This window comes from Scardinius erythrophthalmus (genome assembly GCF_964197995.2).
Source record: "Scardinius erythrophthalmus genome assembly, chromosome: 4".
NCBI classification, from domain to species: Eukaryota; Metazoa; Chordata; class Actinopteri; order Cypriniformes; family Leuciscidae; genus Scardinius; species Scardinius erythrophthalmus.
Genome location: NC_138224.1, coordinates 32,290,614 through 32,306,865, shown reverse-complemented (window position 1 = coordinate 32,306,865; position 16,252 = coordinate 32,290,614). Strand labels below are relative to the sequence as shown.

The 16,252-nt window shown below is 41.8% G+C and overlaps 1 protein-coding gene across 1 annotated transcript; it reads left to right on the top strand.

Annotated features, from left to right (window-relative positions):
* Nucleotides 1-1,309: 1,309 nt before the first annotated feature.
* LOC308689991 (tripartite motif-containing protein 16-like) lies at nt 1,310-13,460 on the top strand. Its single transcript, XM_081364166.1, has 6 exons — nt 1,310-1,952; nt 7,194-7,289; nt 7,376-7,609; nt 7,958-8,117; nt 8,273-8,320; nt 12,379-13,460. Exons 1-6 carry the CDS (start codon nt 1,380-1,382, stop codon nt 12,897-12,899), a joined length of 1,632 nt encoding a protein of 543 aa, XP_081220292.1. The 5' UTR covers nt 1,310-1,379; the 3' UTR covers nt 12,900-13,460.
* Nucleotides 13,461-16,252: the final 2,792 nt, after the last annotated feature.

Here is a 16,252-nt window from a genome sequence, read left to right as displayed (position 1 = left end):
TTCACAGACAGGGTTTAGATTAAGCCATTAGGAATTATGCCATAGTTCAATAAGGACATATAAGTAGCTTTTATAAATGAGCCTTAGAAAAAAACAAAAAAACATTACTGGTGCGCATCTTAAAACAAAACAATGGCACTGGCATAATTTAAGATATTACAGTGAAAAATGCTTTCAGTTAAAACAGCTCAAACATGCATTTTAGTCTGGGACTAGACTTAAGCCTCGTCTGTGAAACTGGGCACATATGTTTTAACCTTAAATTAATTTTCCTTTACATCATTAATGTGTTAACTTTATGATTGTAAAATTGTAAATGTTTGATACAATCTGTATTGATACAATCTGTATTGTGAAAAGCGCTATATAAATAAAGTTAACTATAGAAATATGCAAGCAAAAACAATGCTTGTCCCCAAAACGGGTGAGCTTTTTGTGTCCAAAAATAAGATCCTCCTTAGCATACAAGTCAGAGCCAGTTTCCACCATTCTGTCATCCACTGACAGAATAATGTCTGTAGGACTTAAAAAGAATCAGACAGGTCAACAGTGTCAGCGAACTTTTGTGTCTGCGAGCGTGTTTAGTAGTCGCGTGATCAAAACCAATCAGCAAATAAACGCATCTAGTTGTCCACTGTCGTTTGAGCTGAGCTAAAAAAAAGGGCTATGTGCACGCTGTTTTGTTCCTCTTATATCGAACATTTTATGAACTTTTGTTTTAATTTTATTGAGGAAAATTATATTGCTATATTGCTTCTCTCTAACTTATATTTATTTTGAGTGTGTGTCTGAGACTTATTAAACAAAATGTGTTTGGGAACTGTTACGCCCTGGGCAGGGAGGAACAATAAATGCGGAGGAAGCAAGAGCGGCTTCTACAAAAACACATTTATTTATGAGAGTCAATCACAAAAAGTTCTGCTACGAAGCTTTCAAAAGCATGTGGCTGCGTCAGTTTACACATTGGTCCTGGCCAGGGATCAACGTAAGGGAAAAAAGTGCTTCATGGAAGCAATCCAGCATGTTTTTCTAGACAGGAGACACTTGTGCACCGGTGTCTCCAATCCAGCTGATTACTCCCCGCAGCACTGCAGCGCACCTGTAGAGGGAGCACAACACACGGCAAAAGAGTAACAAAGAGTAGCGTCTGTGACAGAACACACATGGAAATTAAAAACTTGGCAGGAATGTGGCTCTCATCAGAAGAGAGGCTCTCTCTTCAGGATCAGGAATGTAGAAGCTGCTTTACAGACACACCTGTTTTGCACACGGCACTCAAACACAGAACCAGGAAACAGGAATCACATGAGTTCAGGGAAAGTGAAACTGAAGTGCAGTTGAGTTGTTGTGTGTTTGTGTCTCTGTATTCATGCAGTAAAATGGCAGAAGCCAGATTTTCTCAGGATGAGTTCATGTGTCCAGTGTGTCTGGATCTCCTGAAGGATCCTGTGGCCATTCCCTGTGGACACAGTTACTGTAAGATCTGTATTACATACAACTGGGATCAGGAGGATGAGAAGAGAGTCTACAGCTGTCCTCAGTGCAGACAGACCTTCAGGCCAAGACCTGCTTTAGCTAAAAACACCATTCTGGCTAAAGTGGTGGAGAAATTGAAGGAGACTGAACTTGCTGCTGACTGTTACGCTGGAGCTGGAGATGTACAGTGTGACGTCTGTACTGGAAGAAAACACAAAGCCGTCAAGTCCTGTCTGGTGTGTCTGAACTCTTACTGTCAGAATCACCTTGAACAACATGAGAGTTTCTTTAAAGGAAAGAGTCACAATCTGACTGATGCCACTGGACGACTGCAGGAGATGATCTGCCAGAAACACGACAAGATCCTTGAGGTTTTCTGCCGCACTGATCAGAAGTGTATATGTGTGCTGTGTGTGATGGATGAACATAAAAACCACGACACTGTATCAGTGGCAGCACAGAGGACAGAGAAACAGGTATGAACACAGAGGTCCCACTATAATAATTTACAGGCTCATAAAGCTGTTTATGTGGTCTACTAGACTACATTTACATAATTTAATGTCTGTTTTCACCTTCTGTCTGAACACTGTTTTAGGGTATGTTTACATGACAACGATATGCTTAAAACTGAGAAGTTTTACAACACACAACTAACATGACTCAACCAGGCCTTGGCCCCTTTATTTTAGCGTATGTCTTGGGCTGGAATCAATTAATTGAAGGATATTGTGATGTGTTCATTCTGGAAGAAAAACTCAAGGCTACAATTTCAGGGAGTTCAGAAACCGTGACACTGATATAGAGAATAACTCCCTCTGGAGGCACTTTTTCATGCTCAAACAGCAACATTACACATTAAAGAAAGATGAACATGGGGAAAAACATTAAAGGAACCAATATTTCACCCAAAAAATGAACATTCATAATTTACTCATGTTATTCCTAACTGGTAAGACTCTCTTTTTCGGAGTAACTCAAAATAAGGAATTTGAAGGAATCTCTCATTTGTCTGTATTTTGAAAGTAGAATAAAAGAAATCTATACAACTCCAATGGGGGTGATCTAAGGCAGGGGTCCCCAACCCCCGGGCCGCACAGAAAGAATAAATTACTTACTGTATTTTCCGGACTATAAGTCGCTCCGGAGTATAAGTCGCATCAGTCAAAAAATGCGCCATGAAGAAGAAAAAACATGTATAGCCTAAGTCGCACTGGACTATAGCCTAAGTCGCATTTATTTCGAAATTAATTTCACAAAACAAAAAACAATGTTACAGTGGGGACAGTTCTCCGTTACGGACGTAAGCGCTCTGAAAGCGACACTAAAAGACTGCTTTAAAACGTTCACAGAGACCTCAAACAGAAAGCAAAAGGCCTGTCTTTAAAGTGAATTTCTTTTTGTATTAATTGTATCTTAATTTTAAATAATGTTTATCAACCAATTGCCTGAATTTAATAAATAAGAAGTAAATATATTAGAAAATAATCACGACACGGAGGCGCCGGCGTGTGAACTGGAGCTCGCCTCATAAATTAACCGAAACTCAGTGATAAGGTAGCCTACTTGCCTCACAGACCTGAGAAATATATAGAAAGCTTGAAATGTCTACTTTTAAACAGAACAATTCAAAACGAAAGAAAACTGACTGTTCTCTGCTTATGTAATTTGTATGAAATGTGCATTTCTCTCTGGTGCGTTCACTATTGCGAAGATCGCGAATCAGCATCATCAACTTCATCTTTCCAGTCGACACTGACACAGAAAAAATCTTGTTTATTAGTAAACAATTAAAATGTCTCCTGCTATATTTTACATATTCATAATCATTCCTTTTGCCTGTTCATTGTGACATCTTTTAGGTGCTTTATTGGCAGCGCCACCCTTTCATGTTACATGGACGCATCAGCACCGAAAACATGGAGATTTTTTTCTTTTGGGGGGCATTTTGTTGTGTTCAGGCTTTCTCAGTTGTCTTTAGGCGCGATGTTACGAGGACGCTGCTAATAAAGTTGCGAGTAGGCCTACACATTGGATTCACATTTATTATTATATTTAAAAAATACCCCAGTTTTTATGCCGAACGTATAATTTTGTTTTGTTGTATTTATCCGCCACACCTTAAAGGCCGGTCCGTGAAAATATTGTCTGATATTAAACCGGTTCGTGGTGCAAAAAAGGTTGGGGACCGTTGATCTAAGGCCTCGTTTACACTGTCAGTGGAATGTGACCCAATTCCAATTTTAATCTCATCTGTGATCTGAGTGCAAATATTAGAAAATGTGTAACTGCTGTCAAGTTACTGATCAAAAGTACAGGTCTGCATCATGAGTATTTACAATTCAGGTAAATGTTTTTAGTATATCGAAGCACATTAGCTACAAAATTATATTATGATATCTATAGCATATGAAGATCATGATTCTAAATCCTAATAGCAGAAATGTCAAATGTCATATAAAAATCCTAAAAATACTCACGTTGGTCAAGAGCACTCCTCTTTCTGCCTTGTCATAAATGTCAGAGTTCCTGAGAACATGGAAGAAATACTAATATTTTAATACTTTTAAAAGCTATTACAATTATGAAAATATGAAATGTTTTTTTGTGAGTTTATAATGTAATAAATTTATCATAATGTAAAAAAAAATTACATTATGAGCTCAATATTTTATAAAATTGAGAAAATTACTACTGTAACGGCTGTGGACGGTTGTTGAATACACAAGACGATGATGAAAGTAATTATAAGGTTCATTTAACAGATACATGTAGAACAGACACAACCACATAAACGCAAACAAGAACCGACAAAGGACTGAACAGAACAGGGAGTATCAATACACAGAAGGGAACTAATTAGACAGGTGAAGAAGGTAAACAAATTAGGGACAAACGAGCAAAGGTGCAGACAATCCATCATATGGTGATGACGTGGTGGTGACATAACGCCCCCCCTCGGATAGGTGTGTCCTCGCGCCATAAAGGCGACGAGAAGAAGAAGAAAAAAAGAAAAAAGGGCGGAGGCTTCGGCGGAGGGGCGTGGAGCTAGTGACGGATGGTGATGAGGAGGAGTTGGTGGAGATGTGGACCATGGTGGAGCTAATGTTGGGAGGAACCAGGGAGGAGTGTTGACCGAGGGGGCGGACGGAACCCTGGGACCGATCGGCGGAGGCGGAACCATGGTGAGTACCATAGAGGAACAGGCTGAACAGAGAGGTTGACGGAATAGGGCGACATAGCAGGTTTGGAGGGTTGGCGCTGAGCCGCTGGGTCACGGGACTGAGGTGATGACGAGGACTGGGATGACCGGGGCGACGATGTGGTGAGCGAGGATGACGGTTGGAGGAAGGGAGGAGTCCGATGGAGATATAGGGGTGCAGGGTGTAGGCGTAGCTGGCATCCCAGAAGTTCGATGTGGAAGCTGGACTTCGACCTCCGAAGGCTGACCAGGATAGACCAGTGGAGCTTCCGGGCAGACTAGCCGCAGAGGCGATAAGGGAGCGGTGAGCCAAGGCGAAGGTGACAGACTGACAGGCCGAGGTGGAGATATGGGCCTGGAGGCCCGAGGTGTAGCCGGGGGCTCGGCCTCACGCCAAGCTGGTGGAGGGGAAGCCCGAGGCGCAGAAGATGAAACACACGGAGTGAGCGGCAGAGGCAGAGCCGAGCTGGACCACACCAGTGGTGCCGACGGATCAAGGGGGCTGGCCTTGACCAGCGATGAAGATGGGATAAGGAGGTCAGGCAGGGATACGGGCTGCAGGTTTCCGGACGGGACCGGCAAAGAAGATGAAGAGTCGAGGGTGGGGACTTGGGTGGGAATTGGATCCACGGACCACAGGTCGATGAGGTCCAGGTCCGCTCCTGGCTCTAAGGTGGACTGACCTGCCTGTGTCAACTCCGCGCCTTGATGTACTCCATGGGCACCTCGGGCTCGCTGGCTGTGAGGGTGATGTTTCCGTTCCCGAGCCCCCAGGCCAGGTATCCAAGCCACCTACGGTTTTATAGGCAGGAGAAGGAGTCGCAGTGCTGGTGAGTCCATTCTTCCTTTTCTCGTTTTGAGAGGTCGATTCTTCTGTAATGGCTGTGGGCGGTTGTTGAATGCACAAGACGATGTTGAAAGTAATAATAAGGTTTATTTAACAGACACATGTAGAACAGACACAACCACGTTCAGAACCGACAAAGGACTGAACAGAACAGGGAGTATAAATACACAGAAGGAAACTAATTAGAAAGGTGAAGAAGGTAAACTAATTTGGAACAAACGAGCACAGGTGCAGACAATCCATGATATGGTGATGACGTGGTGGTGACAACTACATTATGAACAGTTTATTAAAATAATAATGTAATACTTATTATATTATGTACAGTTATTACATTATGACTTGCTACTAGCCTTTTGAAGCACATATTATATACCTGGATAGGCTATGCTAAGGATGCAATGGAATTTAGGATGCTTAACAGATAACAATATATTTCAATATATATGACAATATATTATGCAATTATTTTTTAATTGCTGTCCTTACCATAATCTGTGGTCCACAACAGCTTGCAAAATCATAGAATGCCATCCCTTTCGATTAAAGTAGTCAGTGTGGTCCTCAGATGGAGCGATGACCTGTATGTCGCTCCCATCGATGACCCCAGCGCACTGAGGGAACCCCCAGTGGGTTTTGAAACCTCTTATGACGTTCTGCAGCTCTCCCAGCTGCGGAAGCTGGATGTACTCATGCCACAGCTCGTCTCGCACGGCTTGACAGAATTCGTTGACTATCAGGCACACCGATCCCAAACAGGTGTTCCAATGTGCGATAGCCCGTTCCTGTTGCAAGCCACCAGAGAGCAACCCCGACGCGCATCTGCAAAGTGTTGTCGTAGGAGAGGAATGTGGACAAACGTTAACACAGCATATAAAAAGTTGGCTTGCTCATCCTAAAATTTCGGATCCACTGCTCCTCATTAAAGCCTGCCACAATATGCCCCCACCAATCCTGAGACCTCTCTCGCACCCAGACATTCCTCTGAATGGTTGTGGAAACAATAGCTGAAACATATGCGCAAGCTGCAATTATGGCCCTTTTCCTTTACCTCTTCCTCTGCCTCAAAATCATGGGGATGTTTGGCGAACTTCGCATATATCCCAGAGCTACCATCAAAATTGTGCGTTCGTCCATCTCGGATAGTGTATGGTGCAAGAATGCATGCACAATGTTTCAGATAGTATGGCTAGTGTAAACACATGAATCGGATATGTGTCACAATTGAAAGAACGTGTAAACGGACGGCCAAAAAAATCGGATATAGGCAACAAATCAGAATTAGGCATCAAGACCTGCAGTGTAAACGAGGCCAAAGTTTTCTGAAAATATATGACATATGGTGGCATGATTAGTAATGTGACATGCATGAGCCAGTGAGGTTTGATGTTATTGATGTGTCACCATATTTAATTTGGGCTTTAGAAACAGAGACATTCTCCAGAAGATCATCTTTTCTGCAAGAGAAATCATAAAAGTTTGGAAAGACATGAGGATGAGTAAACAATAAAGAATTTACTTTTCTAGGTGAACTATCTATATAAAGCTAGGCTATAAAGCTTGAATAAAATAATGCTGCCACTTGTGATTGAACCTATAATCTTGATGATTGAACCTGCAACTTGATGATTTCTGTGATGTTTCTCCTGTCATTGGTTTGTCCTTTAGCACCAGCTGAAGGAGACGCAGAGGTCGTTCCAGCAGAGGATCCAGCAGAGAGAGAGAGATCTTCAGCAGCTGAGAGAGGCTGTGGTGTCTCATAAGGTGAGTCTGGAGAAGAAGAGAAGTTTGAGACGTCTCAGTCAGGACTCACTGAAGCCACTGTGTGATTGTGATGTGTGTCCTAACAGCGCTCTGCACAGACAGCAGTGGAGGACAGTGAGAGGTTCTTCACTGAGCTCATCCGCTCCATTGAGAGAAGCCGCTCTGAGGCGACACAGCGGATCAGAGATCAGGAAAAGACTGCAGTGAGTCGAGCTGAAGGACGACTGGAGCAACTGGAGCAGGAGATCAATGATCTGAGGAGGAGAGACGCTGAGCTGGAGCAGCTTTCACACACACAGGATCACATCCATTTCCTGCAGGTAACAGAGATCTAGAAGAACAGGGTCATAGTGGACTTGAGCAAGAGACTCACAGAGAAACATTTCATGAGAGCAGAATGAGCCGTTGACTGAAGTGTTGATCTGTGTGTTCGGTTATTATATAATCAACGGTCAGACTCTCATCTGATCTTCTTCTATTGAAAGAGATGCACTTACAAATGCAGTTCAGCTCTGGAATCCCTTAGGAAACAACAATGTGAAATCCATGAACCAAATGGCACCAGTTTCATTACTAAAGATCAAAAAGAACCACATAAATCTGACAGTAGTGCAGGTTATTGATAAAGTGTGGAGATGATGATGAGCTTTGATTTCTGTTTTCTGTAGAGTTTCCAGTCTCTCTCAGCTCCTCCTGAATCTACAGACGTAAATGACAATCCCTTCAGTTCTCTCTCCTCTTTTGATGTTGTGAGAGAATCTGTCCGTCAGCTGAGAGACAAACTGGAGGATTTCTGCCAAGAGAAGCTAAAGAAGATCTCTGACAGAGGTAAAGTCCTGGAGATTCATCAGCTCTCAGAAATTATCCTCCATCATCTCATATCATGTAGAAGATAATATTAGAAGATCATCTTAGGAACGGATGCAGGGATCATTTTCTCTTGACATGATAATCACACTCTTCATGTCTGTTGATTTCCACAGTCACTTTCACTGACATTGATCCCAGAACCAGGAACGACTTGCTACAATGTAAGTCACTAAGAAAACAAGCAGAAAAACATGATAGAAGAGTTTCATAGTTGATCATGTAAATTAGTGTTTCTCAACAGAGGTGTTTGGAGAACATCAGGGTGCGCTGGAAGCAATATCTTCAAAAGTGGGTGTTCAGGTGTTCTTTGGCACGTAAATGCCAAAGATTTACTAGATGAAATTTGCAACGTTCTAACGTTGCATTCTACACAATGCTAACATTGCAAATGCATTAATCTTGTTGTCAGCGTGAACGCGGAGCTGGTATCTGTGTATTGATAGTGCAGAAAATGAGTATTGGAACAGTGTCAGATATTTCAGCATTGATATGTTTTGAAATATCTATATTTTTGACAACACTGCCATGTAGTTTGTTTCTCCAAACCTTCAGTCCATAAATCACTCTGAGCTCCTTCACTGTGAGGTTATCATCGGCTCTCCTGAATCTGTGCAGCGGCCGCTTTTTATCAGTCCATTTATGATCAGGCATCTTTATTGGCTACTGAAATGGCAGTCAAAGGTAATTTTAAATTTTAGGCGTACTCCGTATCGGATTGTGATTTTACAAGTAGCGAAGTAAATTAATTTGCTTAATTTGTGCTTAAGTACAAGTAAAATTTCAGACTTAAAAATATACTCGTACAAGTACCCAAAAACGGCTTAATTACAGTAATGTGAGTAGTTGTAATTCGTTACTTCCATCCCTGTAAATAAAAATATATAATATACACCACATATCAAATGTTTGGGGTAGGTACTATTTTTAAATGTTTTTGAAAGAAGTCTCTCCTAATATTTGATCCCAAAATACAGGAAAAAACAGTAATATTGTAAAATATCACTACGATTTTAAAGAAACATTTTCTATTTGAATATACTGCATTTTAAAATGTAAAATAAAAATGTGGAACTTGTGGAGGTGTTTTTATCTGGAATTTTTTGATAAACAGAAAGATTGAAATAGAATATGAAATAAATATAGAAGGCCCCGTCCACACTACTGCGTTTTCGTTTAAAAACGGAGACCTTTTGCTACGTTTGCACCTCCCGTCCACACTAAAACAGCAAAAACGGAGACCCAAAATGGAGAAGTTTAGAAACGCTGCCGACCCGTTTTTCGTTTTGAATCTCCGGAGGGCGTTTTAGTGTGGACGGGTCAAAACGGGGGACTTTAAAAACGATGATGTAGTAGAGGCTCACGCTCGGCTCTATGATTGGGTGTCATCAGTCATGCCATATATCTTTGCTAGCAGCTGTTGTCCAAGTAAATTCTGCATTTTACAATGCTATAACTGCCTACATGCGCCGGAGGCAAGCTATTATTCGAGCGATCTGTGACAATTCCCGTGTGCAGCGGAGGTATCGACCGTACATGGAGCGTCGGTTTTGGGTTAACCCGGGAAGAACCAGCGCATGGTGGGATAATTTTATCAATGAAGTTGTGTTTACACCGGCACGCGCATGCCCAGTGTTGGTGAATGGTCACGTGATCCGCGTTTTCAGTCGTTTTAATGTGGACGGAGATCAATTCTAATACTCAGCTAAAACGCTGGTGTGGACGGAGATCGTATTCGCTTTAATTCTCCGTTTCTAAATGAAAACGCAGTACTGTGGACGGGGCCTTAGTTATGTTTAATTATTTAAAATAGAACTGTGTATTAACATTTTAAATGTCTACACTGTCTATTTAAATGTTAACATACTACCATCCTACCACATCCAAATAAAGCAAGATTTGAAATGGAATTGTCTCTTGACTTTAACAAAGATGTAAATCAGGACAGGAATAAACTGGGGATTTAACATATTCTTCAAAAACAGGACATATTTTAGAAATAATGAATAAATATGATTATTAAGCCAATTAAAAACATTCATCCAAGATTTAGAGGTAAAATCACAGTAGTAAAAAAGCTTCAGGAAAGTAAGAACAAACTGAAATCTCTTCTTCTTTTGAGGAAACAGATAGAAATTTAAAGAAAGCTCAATATCCCTAAAGGCTACAGCACTGAAAATCACCAACAATAGGTCTACAATACTTTGATTCAACGATGAGTGTAATAATAAAAATACAATTTAATAGATTTTTGCTGAATTAAAGGTGGTATCAGTGATTTCAGGCCCAAAAATATTTTTATCACATTCATCTAATCTTTCCTAACTATCCGCTAGCTGCCCGCCCCATAAGCATGCCGTCAAAAAAATGCGTCTCTGTAGGAAGCCTAGGCTCTGAGATCTGCACACAAAAACAAATGGTTTAGCCAAACACTCAAAACCAAAACAAATATTGTTCCAACCAATCACCGACAGGGAGAGGGTGTTGTGAGGTTTTGAGACAGCTTTTTCTTCAGCTCTGACTTTGCGTGCAGCCGTGCACGAGCACAAAACCTCACAACACCCTCCCCCTGTCGGTGATTGGTTGGAACACTATTTGTTTTGGTTTTGAGTGTTTGGCTAAACCATTTGTTTTTGTGTGCAGATCTCAGAGCCTAGGCTGCCTACAGAGACGTGTTTTTTTGACGGCATGCTTATGGGGCGGGCAGCTAGCGGATTGTTAGGAAAAAAAATACAAATATTTTTGGGCCTGAAATCACTGATACCACCTTTAAAGGTGCAGTGTGTGATTTTTAGCAGCATCTAGTGGTGAGATTTGTGAATTGCAAACAGACAGTCACTCATGGCCCATCCCTCAAATTGCAAACTCGAAGGAGAAGCTACGGTGGCCGACGTAGGATCGGAAGATGTCGTCGTCTGAGTCAGCAGAGAGTAGCAAGTCAAGCAATGAGGTTTCTTTATATTATATTTTATATTAAATTATATTTACTTAATTATTCAGTAAAACCACATGTTATTGTGATTTTTTTTTTAACTTGTTAATCATTGTGTTAGTCTTTTATTCACTGACTTTACCATAGCCTGTTTCCATGCTAGTTAGTATAAGGTAAGAGCTATGGATAAGAGCATCAAAGCAGCTAGGTAAGGGGAAATAGCTAACGTTACGATGTCCGAGGCGCTGTTCAGACAGCATGTTTTTCTCCACGTTTGCAGAGTCAGGGACAACCTGAGTATTCTGCTGCGTCTTTTTCTGCTGCTTCTTATTCAAGTTAGTGACGAAACACGCTCTGTAGCGCTGTTTGTTCCCTGTCGGCTACGGTAGAAACATGACGTCACGGTATGTCGACCTTCATAGAAGGGGGGTGCCCGCGGTTATGTAGATATAAATGACTCATTCTAAGGTAATAAAAACATAACGGTTCAATAAGTAAGGTCTTTATACACCACTGAAAACATAGTTATGGATCTTATATTGCATTTCTGTCAATAGATCCTCAGAAATATTACACATTGCACCTTTAATTAAGGCATCCTTCTTTTAAAAAAAAAAGAATAGTACAGAGATCCCAAACATTTGAATGGTGTAAATATAATAAGTCAAATTATACACTGAATAATAACCAACATTAACATTAATATTCAGTAAAAGATGCACTGATGTAAATTATGATTTTTACAGGATATCTGGTAAACTATTTGTAACACAGACTCAAGCTGAGTAGGATACATGTGAAGTTTATTTAAATTGCGCAAGCTCAGTGTACAAACAGGCGTGGGTTGAAATACCAGAGAAAATAGGCAGAGAAAAGTCGTAAACAGTAATCCAAGGCAGGGTCAAAACACAGGCAGAAGATACAGTGATATAATAATGCTCAGAAATGCAGCCAGGGCAAACAAGCAAGTTAAGAAGACACACCTGGGGAAGACTAATCAACATGAAAAACTACAAGAACTACAAAACACGGCACAAGACAGGAAAGTTGAGCTGGACAATGGTAATATTTTCTTCTAGATCTGCTGTACAGACAAAACAAACTTTGTTGCATTATTTTCCTGTTATATCTGTAAAGCTGCTTTGAAACAATCTGTATTGATCAAAGCACTAAATAAATAAAGGTTGACTACTGAGACACTACTGATATATTCAACATGAAGAGATCAGCTACAATAAAAGATCAGACAGATTCATAATTCCTGATTCTGATGTGTTTTCTCTCCATCAGATTCCCATCAGCTCACTCTGGATCTGAACACAGTGAATAAACGCCTCAGTCTGTCTGAGAGGAACAGAGTGATTACTTACACTGGCACAGATCAGTCGTATCCTGATCATCCAGACAGATTTGATAGTTATCGTCTGGTGTTGTGTAGAGAGAGTGTGTGTGGACGCTGTTACTGGGAGATTGAGTGGAGTGGAGAATATGTGTCTATATCAGTGTCATATAAGAGCATCAGCAGGAAGGGAGATGATGATGAGTGTTTGTTTGGATATAATTATCAGTCCTGGAGTTTGGACTGCTCTTCCTCCACTTACTCATTCATACACAACAAGATAGAGACTGATCTCCCTGTAAAGTCCATCAACAGGAGAATAGGAGTGTATGTGGATCACAGTGCAGGAACTCTGTCCTTCTACAGCGTCTCTGACACAATGAGCCTCATCCACACAGTCCAGACCACATTCACTGAACCGCTCTATCCTGGGTTTTATATTGGTTGTAAATCATCAGTGAAACTCTGTTGATGAATGAGAACAGACTGTAGAGAGATTCTACCCATAATGCTTTGAGCTGCATGATAAATCAGTAACAGTGAGATGTTATAGAGTCTCTTATTTTCTCTTCATTACATTAATACCACAGCTGAACTGTCAGTGAAATGACATGTCAGAATAAATGTGTGTAATGAATAATCATTTAGACAGTCAGATCAGTGTGTGTTTGTGAGTCATGATGAGTGACGGTGTGTCTGTGCTTTTCTCAAGCTCCATTTGTGATCTGGAAATCATTCATTCAGTTCTTATTGTAGTGTCACAAGTAGTCTATATGGGGGACAATGTGTCACTTTTTGATTTATGACCCTTGATTTATGTTTTTATGCCAGGATATGTCCAAATATGGGTGTTTTATGACCAACAGGTGGTATGTGAAATTTTACCCATGTGTGGTTCTGGTGGGGGTTTATGTGTGTCTGTGTGTTTTATGACTGTAAGCTGCTTGGTGTGACAAGGAAGTGAATGTTTTTTCAGGGATGTTTTTATTATTGGTAGAATTAATAATAAAGTCCACAGAATGGTGAAATTATGAACATGTATGTAGTGTTTCTGTAGGTATATTAAGTACGAGCCGAGAGACATGTATTACACTACTTCCAGCTTTATTCTTCTTCACTACAACAACATCCAGATCCCGCCCAACTTCTCTCACTGCGCACACTAGCGCCCTCCGTGTACACTAACAGTTATGAACAGGATACAACATTTCCCCTTTTCTTAAAGGAATTACTCACTTAAACATGGTACCCGCAACCGCTGCAAAGTAACCCTTTAACCACTGTAAAGAATAGTACCTGTTAAACTAAATGTAGCATGAAATTAGATTATTCTTTTCTTAACTATTATAAAACTCAGACCTTGAAGAAAAATGACATTTTCTCACATAACGGAACAGTGTGACATTTTCTCACATAGCAAAACAGTATGTTTTTTTTTTTTTTTTTCAATTTGTACTGTCCACGAGTTGGTATTTAGCTCTCAAAGTCTTTTAACCACTGAGGTGGGTTTCGGACTCTGGTTGTGCGCCTAGGGCCTGGTTCTGGCCCAACCTGCACGTTCTCAGTTACAGTGAGACCATCTAGTGTAGTCTCATTGTTCTCACTGCTGCCAGCTAGAGCCTCCTTTGAGAAACGCGCCAGCTTTGAGGCATTCCATTTCCGACCATCACTTAGAAGATAAGTACTCTGTCCAACCTTCCTTACAACTGTCAGAGGTTCTGTGTATTTGGATGAACCTTTGTAGACATGTTCCGGTCTCCGGACTCGTACCGTGTCGTTCACTTGGAAGGTGGGGACTTTAGCTCCTCGCTTTCTGTCCGTATACTCCTTACTATTTTGATGTTTTGTCTTCACAGTTTTTTTTACTTGCTCGTGTGATGTGATTTTGTGTGAGACAGGAATGATGTTCAGTTTTGTGCGCATCTTCCTATTTCTCAACAGCTCAAATGGAGTAGCTCCTGTAGTAGCATGCGGTGTAGCACGGTAAATCTGTAAAAACACCGCCACTGCTTGTTTCCATGGCTTGTGAGCTCTTTCTGCCGACTGGAGACACTCTTTTAATACTCTGTTAAATCTCTCAATCGCTCCGTTGGCTCTCGGATAATAAACGCTGGAGCGCAGATGCTTTATCTCCCTCTCTCTCAGGAAATTTGCAAATTCATGGGAAGTAAATTGACATCCGTTGTCAGAGACCAGGTAAGTCGGATTTCCTTCACGACTGAACACTGTAGCTAAAAAACGGGTAATCACCTCTGTTGTGACTGTAGAGGCGAATGCTACTTCTGGCCATTTGCTGTAATAGTCTGTGAGAGTGATGGCATAACGACAGTCCCATGTTGCACGTTCGAAAGGACCGGTTATGTCAATGGCCACCTTCTCCCACGGTCCATCTGGCAGTTTGACGGGTGTAAGTGGTGCAGGTGCAATCTTCGCTGTTTTGTCATTGTATTGGCATGACACACATGAAGCTATCTTACTCTGTACACATTTGTCCATTTGTGGCCACCAATACAGTTCTCGCAGCCTCTGTTTAGTGCGCACCACTCCCTGGTGCCCCTCATGTGCCAGATCTACCACTTTGGATCGCAGTGATGTAGGCACGATCAAACGGTCAGTACCTCTCATGACGAGTACTTTGTCTACCGCCAGTTCGTTTCGTACATTGAAGTATGAAACCAGCTCGTTTGTCACATTCTTTCTACATTTTGGCCAGCCTTTCTCTATTTGCTGTCGCAATTGAGTCAATTCAGGACACGTGTCGCATGCGGCGGTGAACTCTGACAAGGATATGGCATGTAAAGACTCCATGAAAACGGTTGCTACTATGTCCGGTTCCACTTCCGCTTCTCCTGTGGTAGGCAGTGGAAGCCTGGACAGGCAGTCAGCCGTCACGTTCAGCTTCCCAGGGCGGTAAGTAACATCATATGTAAAACAAAGTAGTCTTGCAGACCACCTCGCAATTCGTAGTCCAGCCCGGCCAGTACCCCTAGATGTGAGCAGAGTAGTAAGTGCTTGATGATCTGTGCGTAACACAAAGTGATGTCCCCACAGATATGTCCTCCACCTTTCTACTGCCCAAACGCATGCCAGTGCTTCTCGTTCCACAGTGGAATATTTCCTTTCCGCCGGAGAAAGTGTTCTGGATGCAAACGCCACGACTCTCTCTGTGTTATCTGACTGAATTTGGCTAAGTACACCCCCTAGGCCATAATCCGAGGCATCTGTAGTTACATATATGGACAGTTTAGGGTCGTATAATGCTAGGGCAGGGCTACTAACAATCAATCTCTTAATGTTCGTAAAACTATGCTCAGCCTCCACAGTCCAGTTGAGCTGCCGTTCTGTAGACTCCCTAAGTAATTGACGTAACGGTTCAACAATAGTCGAAAAATCGGGAATAAATTTACTGTACCATGATGCCAGACCCAAAAAGGATCGCAGGGAGGATGCGTCATGTGGAGCAGGTGCATTGGCCACAGCTTTGATCTGCTCTTGATCTGGGTGAAGCCCTTCTTTGGATATGGTGTGGCCTAGGAACCGCAATGACGTCTGGTTGAGTTTGCACTTCTGCATGTTTAGCTTAAGTCCTGCCTCGTTCAAGGCATGCAGCACCCTCCGTAGGTTGTCATTATGTTGCTGTTGTGTGGTTCCGTAGCAAATCACATCATCCAGATATGCCTGTACTCCTGGTATGCCTGCTAGTATGGTCGTCATCATCTTCTGAAAGGCTGATGGAGCTGAGGCGAGACCAAACGGGACCCGGCAGAAACGGAAAAGTCCATCGTGTGTGATAAATGCAGTCATATCACGGCTGTCTGGATGCAG